Source organism: Octopus bimaculoides, chromosome 19 (genome assembly GCF_046866305.1).
Source record: "Octopus bimaculoides isolate indiv1 chromosome 19, ASM4686630v1, whole genome shotgun sequence".
NCBI lineage: Eukaryota > Metazoa > Mollusca > Cephalopoda > Octopoda > Octopodidae > Octopus > Octopus bimaculoides.
Window position 1 is genome coordinate 25,333,683 of NC_142946.1, and position 11,148 is coordinate 25,344,830.

Below are 11,148 nucleotides of genomic sequence, written 5' to 3' on the forward strand. Positions count from 1 at the left end.
TGTTGATACTGATGCAGGATTACATAGCACCATGAACGTCTTCCTTATTGTTAATGAGAATCTTCTATCGTAGCTAGTAATGTTGGGGCAAGGAGAAGATTAATATTGTTCAGCTCATAACTCACTTGCTTCCATAATTGCTTTCAAGAGTTTCACTACACAGTAATTTCTATACATTCTGCAAAGAACAGGAACCCACTTCTTAAATATATTTTTGTAGGTGAGAGAGAAAAGGTTAGGTAGAGAGAGAGAAGTGCTAGAAATAGAAACAGAGAGGGAGGAAGTGTGTGTGGTCAAGACATTGCAATAACATTACCACCTTCAGATTATTGAGAAAAATTAAATCAATTTGGTGCATGTGTAAAGTTTACAATATTTTGTATATAGTTACAAAAAAAAAGTGTATGCTGATGATGAGGGAAGGGGTATATGTATAGTGTGCAGTACTGCTCTTAGCCAATGACAATAAATTTGTGAAAAACAGTATCTTCTTTCTCAGGTTTCAAAAATAATATCATTTTCTTATGTTGTGCTTTTTCTTCTATGTTTAAGATATTTCACAATTTCTTTACGGTAGCTATTTGGCAATGCATCATCCCAATTTGGGACATACATTTTCTGTGTATCAATACCTTGGTACTGGTTACTGTGTAAGGGTTTTGAGATGTGACTGGAAGATGTCAGAAAAATATGTTGTCAACATTATTTCTCAAAATCAAGACCACATGTTTCAAACTTGTTAGTAATGGGGCTTGGTTAATGTAAAGAAGACTCTCTTTTTTTTTTTTGCTTAGAGATATTTTAGCAAAAAACAAGAGCACAACTGTTTCATAGCTTTTTAATATTCCAGTATTTCTTGTTAATTATGCATTAGGAAATGTAATAATACTTTTCTTAAATTATGCCTCTGAAATTGCGCAGCATATGTATATATATTTCAATTAGGTATTACAAGACTAATAACTTAGTGTAGAAGTCAACATACATACACTTCAGAACAGTGTTAGTCGAGTACAGGGTGGTAATAAGAAGATGGGATGACGAAGGAGTAAACAATTATCTTATGAACTTCATTAGCTCATATGATAATCATTTATTCCTTTGTCATCTCACCTTCTTATGTATGTATGTATGTATGTATGTATGTATGTATGTATGTATGTATGTATGTATGTATGTATGTATGTATGTATGTATGTATGTATGCGTGCGTGTGTTAGTGTATATATATATATATATATACACACACACACATACAGAGAGAGAATTTATCACTATATTATATGTAATGAAGTCATTGTATACAGTGCACAGGTGCACTACAACTCATTAGAAAAAGTAACTAAAACTGCATGAATAGTACATAGAATATGCACAGAAAGTGACCAGTGAAAAAGTCTTAACAAAGAAGAAGAAGAAGAAGAAGAAGAAGAAGAAGAAACAGGGGTGGGGGGCATCAGGTGTACTGTTGGTGAATTTCAGGAACCACTGGAAGTTTTGAAGGATGTAGTGTGACAACTGATGCAAGTAGTTTATTCCATGGTTCAGCAATTCTGTGAAAAGATGTTTCTGAAAGTCATGGCTGTTGTGTTGTTTCTTTGATTTTGTAAGCATGTCCACTAGTGTTAGACATATGGAATTCAAAAAGGTGTCCAAAGTTGTTGTTGGAAAGATGGTGGATAATTTTGTGTGTGTCTACCAAATCAATTACCAGACGTCAGAAAACATGTTACATTTGTTGCATCTATAAACAATCTCTATGCTAGTGAATCTCAATTTATCTCGAGGTCACAACATTCTCATCACAAGCGAGGCTTTTCAATACTGATATCAAACACAGGCACAAGGTTATATATTTGGGGTAGGAAGAGATATAGGGAGTTAAACTGATTCCTGTATTTGACTGGAACTTTATTTTATTGAACTTGAAAGGATGAAAGTTTATCTTTGCAAGATTTAAATTTCATTCCTAACTATTGTAAGGTATTTATTTTGTCCCAAATATTATCAGTAACATTTCTGTTTGTTCAAATACTACATGAATAGTTTCTCTAAACAGAATAAGAGTTCATCTGCTACAAAACAACACCTTAGATTTATTTAATTGTACACATTTAGGAGTATACAATTAACTCTTCAAATATAATTAGGGTTATAATTCCTAATTCTAAACAATTTTGTAAACACAAACATTTCTTTAATTTAAGAATTATCACTAAACAGTGGTCACTATAGAAGACATGGAAAGAACAAAAAGTGATAATATCTTTTGGTCTTTATGTATGTGCTATAAAGTTCCAATGGTGTTTTCTTGTGACTAACGATATAATGTAGAAATCACCTCCTACATTATTCTACTTAGTTGATTTCAAGGGAACTCATGTTAGCAAGATTATGTTCTTTTTACTAAATTCTAGAAACATTTATCTTATGTCACTTCCATTAATTTCTCTTTCCATCACATATCATCATATATTCCTTTTTTGCTTAAAATAAAAATGAAACTAATTTGATTTTTCTTTTTGCCCATTCATCTTATGAGAGAAGGTACTGGGTGGACTGGGGTTACATGTCTGTATACTAAGAGCAGAAAGGGATAGACCAGGTCTACACATCAATATAAAAAGAACAGAGATTGGTTAGTATGTTTAGTGTTGAGTCGAAGCATGATTTCTTTATTCCTTTATTAATTTTTTTCCCTCTTTTTTATGATTTCAGCAAAATCCAGAATGTGGAAGAATATGTGGAAATAACAGTTGCAAATGTATTGGAGAAAAGGGATCTCGGGTAAATACATTTTTATGTTTTCTTTTAATCCTGTTTTTTGATCAGCATATCAAATGCCTGAAACAAGTTTTGTAAAATTTGGAATCAACTCATGGATTACAAGAATTAATATTCCATAAGAAAGAAAGCATAGCTCTTTGCTCTATGCTGAGAAATAATTTTCCTTGATTTTCATCATTAGTGAAAAATTAATCACACACTAACAAAGTATTTCGTAATATTTGAGAGCTGCAGCTAAAAGAATTTTCACAATCTATCACTGAAACTTTTTGTTAGTCACATATATGATGCTGTGCCCTGAAACAAAAGTCTTAGCTTCCACTGACTCAGTCTACTAAGCTGTAAATACAAGCTGTGGATAGTGATAATAGTTGTGAATTTCTTTAGGAGGAGATGTAGTTTTTGTCCAGCTTAAATTTTCCTAAAAATAATGGCTGTGGTTAACTGACATTAAATCCTGGAATGAAAGCTGTTTCTCAACTATTACACACACTTTCCAGTAATGACTAGTTGAAATGAAAATTTTAAAATAAAAATGTACATGTGTACGTATCTATTTATGTATGCTCTATTTAAATGACTGGCAAAAATAATTTCTATTATTAACTCTTAACTCCCTATATTTCAAATACCCACAACTTTTGCCAAGTCCTGAACTGCACATAACTATACTGCTTGTCATTGCTTAAGGCAAAAAAAAACAGGGAACTGAGATAAGAACTATACTGTGTGAGAAACAAAGTTTGGCCTCATTTTAGCAAGAACTTCTCATCAAAAGGCTTCCTGTTTACCTCATGTGCTTATATTTGTTGTTTATTCAGTGAATTTCTTTGGCTGTTTTTCTTGCTTCAGTTTTCAAGCATCATGTAGGGTGATACATTAAGTGGTGAGTTAGAATTCAGAAATATTACTTATGATTTAATTAGAGATAGCTTGAAGTTAGTTGTAGAAAATAATTAGAGAGATATTCTGACTAGAATTTATATCTGGACTTATAAAGTTGAAGAAAATACTGCCTTAAGGCATCATCAATGGAGGTGGTGAAGTCATATATCAGAGTACTGGTTGTGATGGGAGTTGCACAGCTTCCAAGTTACCAAGACTACTGAAAGGAAAATCCACTCTGAAACAAGAAATCAATGCCCAGGAATCAATATATTGTAAATTTATGTGAAAACATCTATTTGTAATCAACTTATTTCTATTCAGCCTACCTGTGTGAAGGACAGTGACATAATAATAGAAACTACATTTGCAATGTACACCAATAATCACAGCTTCTTCTAAGTTTCATCCAAATTTATGCAATAGTTATATTTTTATGATATTAATACAAGACTAACAGCATTTTCATCAAAATCTTTGATTTCTAAAAGAACTGATGGATTTATATAGAGCTAGTACTATAAGAATTCAAGAGTTACTAGAACTCCAGAGCCAAAGTTAACTTTAACGACAGCCACTTTCTAAGGAGTAAAACAATTAAATGTTATTAAAAAGTTAAACTCAAGAAAATTTGAAATTATTATTGTCATTCTAATACAAGGGTCTTTTTTTAGGTATTTCTCCAAGATGTATGTATGTAAAATGAAATTAACTGCAGCCTTCAAAGTGAACAAGATCATGTCAAACACTTTAAAATTGTTTCATATTGTACTATATACAAAAATTTAGGCAAAAAAATATTTATTGGATCAATTGATATCAAGGAATAAAAAGAAGTAAATATACTGACATGCACAAAAGTAAAATTAATTATAAAAATCTCAAAATTAAAGAATTTTATTCAAAACATTTCCACTTAGGGTTTATGAAAAATAATGCTGTTTTAGTTTTGATACAACACCATCCTGAATATCAAAGGTTTTTAATGTAAGAATAACTTGGATGTTGCCTTCAAAGCCTAAGTGATTACTACACTTTATTTATTAAATAATAGAGAAGAAATAAAAAAAAAGTTGACAAGAATTATAAGAGATCAAAATTTCATGTAAATGTTTCATTTGCTACACAAGAGAAGTCAAAGTGGGAATTTTTAATTTTTTACACTAGTCATGAGAAGAAATCTGGGAAATTTCATCTTTCAGCATTTCCATTACTTCTAATGTACTCCTGAGTTATGAAGGAAAGATATTTTGACAGTCTCCTTTTGAAAAGCACTTTTTATATATTGTTAACATATTATCTTTGCTTTGAATAGAGAGAATAAATGCATTACTTCTTTAAAATACAAGCCATGTATTATAAAATTAACACGCTGAATAGAATTGCAAAATGCACGATCTCCCCACCTTTTTTCCTCTCCTTCATTCTTCAGTTGTTCAGTATTTTTTAAGAATTTTGCCATGAGATAATCACCAAACTTCTGTATAAATCATACTTCTATACCAACCTCTCATTTGATGAACAAGTATTTTAAAGAACATATTTAAAAATAAACCAATTCATTATATGAACTTTAACTCTAAATACTGATAATTATATGAAACTTGAAGTTCAGATTTAATTAGATTTATAATCTAACTCTTAATTACCATACACAACTACAACACTCGACCAGTCCTGAAATGATATCCCAAGAATTAAATTAACAAGGGAGAGAACTCCTGTCTTCTATCGTTCATATCTGTTCTACAAAATCATTACAGGATCACCGTGTGTTCAACATGACGTTAAGAGTTAAAATATAATTCAAAGAAAAATATCCAAATAAGTTATTTAATCTCAAATAATCGAAAATTTCATTTTCTTACTGGAAAAACACAGAAGAATTTTTTAATATACTAAATGCATTAAAAAATCCATTAATTTAATTAAGAAGTGAATTTAGTGATTTATACACTAATTTGTTTACTGAATTCTTTGAAAAAAAAAATGTTTTGTTTAGATTGGGTAACTTTGACAGAAGAGACACAACCAAGTCAAAACACCTCAGTGTCTCAAAGTCCTGTTAATTCAATGAATTGAGTGTTGTGTACACACACCTTCAGAAAGGAGAACTTGTTCTCTAAAGACAAAATGCAACAACAATAAACATATTCATGTTTGAATCTGCCAGAATGTTTTACAAATGAATATGTATGTCATTTTCGCTACTCCTCTATGTAATGTGACAATTTACTCTTGCAGCTTATAATTTTATTTAAAAAGAATTTAAATATAATTGCTGACATTATATCTTTCACATGCCCATCTGAATTACCTTGCTTGACCCTGTGAATTACTCAACACATCTTCAGCTTCCTTTAGAAATGTCTTATACTTATTCATAACAAAATATGAAAAAAAAAATTATATATTTTTTTTTAATTAACCAATTGATTCTTAGGGAGGTATAATATTGATACTACATTACTTATTTTGATTTATGCAAGAAATATAATACTCTAGATTTAGCGGTTTTGAATGGAAAAACTTATTACTCTCTAAAATGTTAACACTTGACTTGACATAAAATTGTATATAAGACGTAGTTTTGCTCTCATGACAATGAACTGATGTAAGAATCAAGAAAAACAGTATAAACTTGCAAGCAAAAAAGACAGGAGCAGATCACATGCTAATAAATTGGAATAATGCCAAATTAGAACAAAACAGAATAAATATATATTAAAAAAATATTGCACAATGCCAAGCAATAAAAGCATCTTTTCATTTCGTGAAATATACTTGAGTGAGGCTCTGAGCAAAGTGTTTCATATACTACATACACATAGTAGAAGATTTTAATTTTACTTTATTTTAGTAATTTGCTAATGTTTCTTTGAACTCAAAATATAGAAATATGAAACACTAAATGTTGTTAGACCTATAAAGTGCCACTATATAGCTTCTGTCACTCCACCGCTCTTTCTAATTTTAACACAGTTTTAAGTAGGAGAAGTTTATTACATTGACATCAGTACTTGACTGGTACTTTATCTTATCGCCCCTGAAAGAGTGAAAGGCAAAGCTGACCTTGGCAGAATATGAACTTGGAACGTCAGGAGCTGGACGAAATGCTGTTAAGTATTTTGTTCGATGGGCAAACGATGGGCCAGCTCGTCGACCTCCTTATGTTGTCTGATAACAAAACGCTCTATGTTGAGATTTTCTGTTAAGTATTGAAAAAGAAAAATGTCTAAGGGAGATGACTCTTGCAACCATCGTTTATAGGGTTAAGCTTTCTTTTATGACTCCATTCACATATACAATACTTTATAGGAGTATTAAATTGATCCAGTTCTTTACTTATTTTCTTTTATTTTTTTAATCTTTTCTGTCGCTGTCAAAGATTTTGAAGTTTTAGAATTAAGTGAAAATTTTCAAATTTGATACATTGATGTAATTTTTCACACTGAATCTGATTTTGTGATTCATTTATTCCAGAAAAAAATATTTTGAAAAATTTTACAGAGGTTTAAAATTTTAGAAAAATTTTTACCCAGTTAGAAGACAGAATTTGGAAGCTAGCAGTTTTGTGTGATAGCTATCACAAAATGAAAGCAAAAACATTACAATAACAAAATATTGATAAACAAATTGAAAACATTACGATGATGAAAATTAAAAGAAGTTTTAATTAGTTTTCATGAATAAAATCATTTGAAATGGTAAAACAGGCATCTAAATAATATAAAAAGGAAAAATAATTCTCAACGAAATAATTTTTGCTTTCGAAAAATTACAAAAAGATTCTGTATATTAGGGTTAGGGTCATCGTCAAAGAAAATACACAGATTAAAAGAAGATACTTGTGGTGGTTATGGTGATTCTGGAAGCAGATTACAGCTTTGCTTCTTACTATGGAAACAAGCACCAGTAGCTTTCAGTTAGCTAAAATTACTCAAAATTTGCCAACTTTAAAAGCTATTAATTCTTTATTTATTTATTTATGGCAAAAATGAAATTCCTTTTCATAATTAGCATACAAAACTAAATCAGTACACCAAATTTGAAAACAATTGGAACAAATTTTTTTTAAAATAGAAAACTGACAGCAACAGAAAAGACCCTTTTGTAAAGCATCCTGTATAGCTTACTTAATGAGGATATACTGTAAGAAAGCAACAACACTGTGTTATTCATCTTAAGAAAACATCACATAGAGATGTATAGTACTAAAAAGCACAGAAGCATCAGTAGCAGGTGAAAAGCATCCAGTAGTGGTGGTGGAATTGCTTGATTCTGTATTCTTTGTATTTGGATATCATCAGCAGCAAGTATGCACTGTCAAATAAACAAATTTCACTTCTAATTTATACAGAAATAATGTTGCAAATAGCTGACAGGCTGGGCACTTAATATTTTCTACAGAAATTTATTTCCCCCCAATATAGGTGAAGAGTTTCCCTCCAATATAGGTGGCATGTGTTACACAAATATTTGGAGTTCAAACTTTCCAAATTTCACATGGCACAAGAGCTAAAACCAAAGAACAAACCAAAATGAAGAGAGTTCTGTGTGGATTTGCAAGCACCGCTCAAGCTGAATGGTTTCACTGATAGACTTATGTTTACTAACGAAGCTAGGTTTCACCTAAGAGGCAAAGTGAACTGGCATAATTTGAGATTTTAGGGCTTGGTAGATCCACATGCCATACTGGAAAGTAAACATGATTTTCCAAAAGTTTTCTGCATCATAACAAACCAAAGAGTGTTTGGGCTTTATTTCTTCACCGAGTCCTCTGTTACAGGGTATACCCATCTCGACATACTGTCCATTTGGTTATTGCCCAGTTGGAAGAAGAGGTACCTAACTTCATTATGCAGCAAGATGGGGACTGGCCACATTGGCATAGACACCTACACAATTACCTAAACAAGTATTTTCCAGAACACTGAATTGGCTGTGCTTGGGTAAATGATTTGCCAGTGATAGTCTGCCCCTCCCTACAAGTCCTCCAGCCTAACGCCTTGTGACTTTTTCCTTTAGGGATATCTGAAAGACAAGGTATTCATGCTATCACTTCCACATGACTGCCACATTAAGATGACCATAAGCAATACTTGATAGATAGATTTAGATATATGTGTGTATGTGTGTGTGTACAGAACAAAGGAAAGAAAAATTTTAATTTTAAAACATTCTTGTAGTTTTAGCTTTGAAATAACATTGTCAATTGCTTTGTAACTTAATTTTATATTTTGCCAATTTTCTTTTTCTTCTTATGTAAAGGGTCCCCATGGACCAATGGGACCACCTGGACTTCAAGGGGTCCGTGGCTATCCAGGACCCGAAGGACTAATTGGACCTAAAGGAGAGAAAGGGAGAGCAGGGCCACCAGGACCAGTTGGTTTAAAAGGAGACAGAGTAATATATTTTAATTTTATATTTAATATTTCTTCTAAATTCAAAGAAAAAAGACATTCAGAAAAATAATTCACAATTCTTTCATTAAAAAAATGGCTTTTCCATTTTATATTCATCTGGTAACTTTTTGTAATAATATGGTAATAATGTTTTGTTTTGTTTTTTTAACTTTTGAAAATTGAATGATTTATTTGTTTCAACCTTAGTTGATCCCAAACTTTGTTATTTTCAGGGAAAAATTGGTATCCCAGGTTTCCCTGGTGTGAACGGAATTCCAGTATGTATGCTTCAGATTTTCTAATTCTTTTAATGTGTAAAATCTTTGTATATTTAAAAGTATCTTTCTACACATTTGAATAATTTATTTAGCAACAGTTGATCGTCAATAATTTATTAATTGTTTTATATCTAATGGTGGGAGTCTTAGCCCAACACCAAGTTTATTGCAACTACTTGGTCTTCAGACAAAGTTAGTGCATTTCATTTTGTGGAAAACTTTCAGGCTAGGCCTCCAGTTTAAAGATAACTTCTCCACTTCTACCCACCAATCTTGGAGGCCCTGAATAAATAAAAGAACGGAGGGTCTGCTCTTTAATCCTTAACTAACTAACTAACTAACTAAATAATAATAATAACAATAATAATGATAATAATAATAATAATAATAATAATAATAATAATCCTTTCAACTATGAGCACAAGACCTGAAAGTTTGGGGCTAGTCAATTACATCGACCCCAGTGCATAACTAGTACTTATTTTATCGACCCTGAAAAGATGAAAGGCAAAGTCAAACTTGGCAGAATTTGAATGCAGAGTGTAAAGTCAGAAGCAATACCGCTGAGCATTTTTTTCCACACGCTAACAATTATGCCAGCTCACCACCTTCAATAATAACAACAACAACAACAACAACAACAACAACAACAACAACAACAACAACAATAATAATAATAATAATAATAATCACCAATGGAAATTTGTTTGTGAATCCTAGTCATTTTGGCATCAATGCCTAATACTTCAATACAGCACATGAAGTAAACATCTTAGAGAGTAAAAGTTAGAATAGAAAGTTGTGCAAGATAACCAACACATCAACTCTTCTCATAGGGGACAACAAATAGCTATCCTGCACATGAATTTTGGATTCCACTTTAGCATATTAAGTTACATGTGAATCCACAGAAGTTGAATCTGCTTGATTATCATTCTCAATTTCAAAGGGAATATCAGCAATATTATTAATAGGCCACAGTTAAATAATTTCAATATTAATATTATTTCTTTTTCATTTTAGGGTGTACCTGGTCCTGTTGGACCCCGTGGTTCTCCTGGTCTAGATGGATGCAATGGAACTCAGGTAAAACATTTATTTTATTGATCATTCTTCAGTCATCAGTCTTCAGGTGTTTTTGATTTATAGTTTTAGTGTGTAGTAGACTATGTGTTTACATTTTGTATCATACCTCTTCTCCTCTCACTTTATAGCATGTTATCCATTTGAAAAGTTATCAGAAATTTTATTATTGCTAAATTAATTGATAATTGCAACTTAAGAAATCAATAAGATTCCAGTAACTAGCCAAATATTCAATACTTTGTAAACTGTTACTATCACTGCACTGTGTCCTTGGTTCATATATATTACTCTTGCAAGTCCAGATAACAGATGTAGAACAAGTACTGTAGTGTGGAATGGTGAGACATTGCATAAATGATGAGAATTGGGTCAGTTTGTAGTGCTGAGCTAAAAGTGTTAAAAATTAACAACTTTTGCAATATTTACTCTGTAGCTTCTTATTTACCATACAAATAATCAACCTCCACTGAGTGGAACAATTCAACAACAATAATAATAGTCTACATAGGTTGTATAAATAAATATCTGAATTTCAAAACACCTATGTAATGGAAAATTAACAAAATACTAAAAAGGTTCAAAATTCATTCATTGTTCCACTGTTAGATTTTAGATACAAAAATTTTAAGCAGTGCCAGACCTAGTTATCATTGAATTAAGCCTTCAAATAAGCCATTTTACTCAAGTTGCTTTTATCAAATTAGCTT

General features: G+C 31.2%; 1 protein-coding gene across 1 annotated transcript in view; it reads left to right on the top strand.

Moving 5' to 3' along the window:
- The first annotated feature begins 2,771 nt into the window (after positions 1-2,771).
- LOC106877515 (uncharacterized) overlaps positions 2,772-11,148 on the top strand; it is a 74,496-nt gene continuing 66,119 nt past the window's right edge. Inside the window, exons 1-4 of the mRNA XM_089337827.1 lie at positions 2,772-2,787; positions 8,944-9,078; positions 9,311-9,355; positions 10,379-10,441. Coding sequence (XP_089193953.1) covers positions 8,959-9,078; positions 9,311-9,355; positions 10,379-10,441 — 228 coding nt within the window. The 5' untranslated portion in view covers positions 2,772-2,787; positions 8,944-8,958. The remainder of the gene's footprint in view (positions 2,788-8,943; positions 9,079-9,310; positions 9,356-10,378; positions 10,442-11,148) is intronic.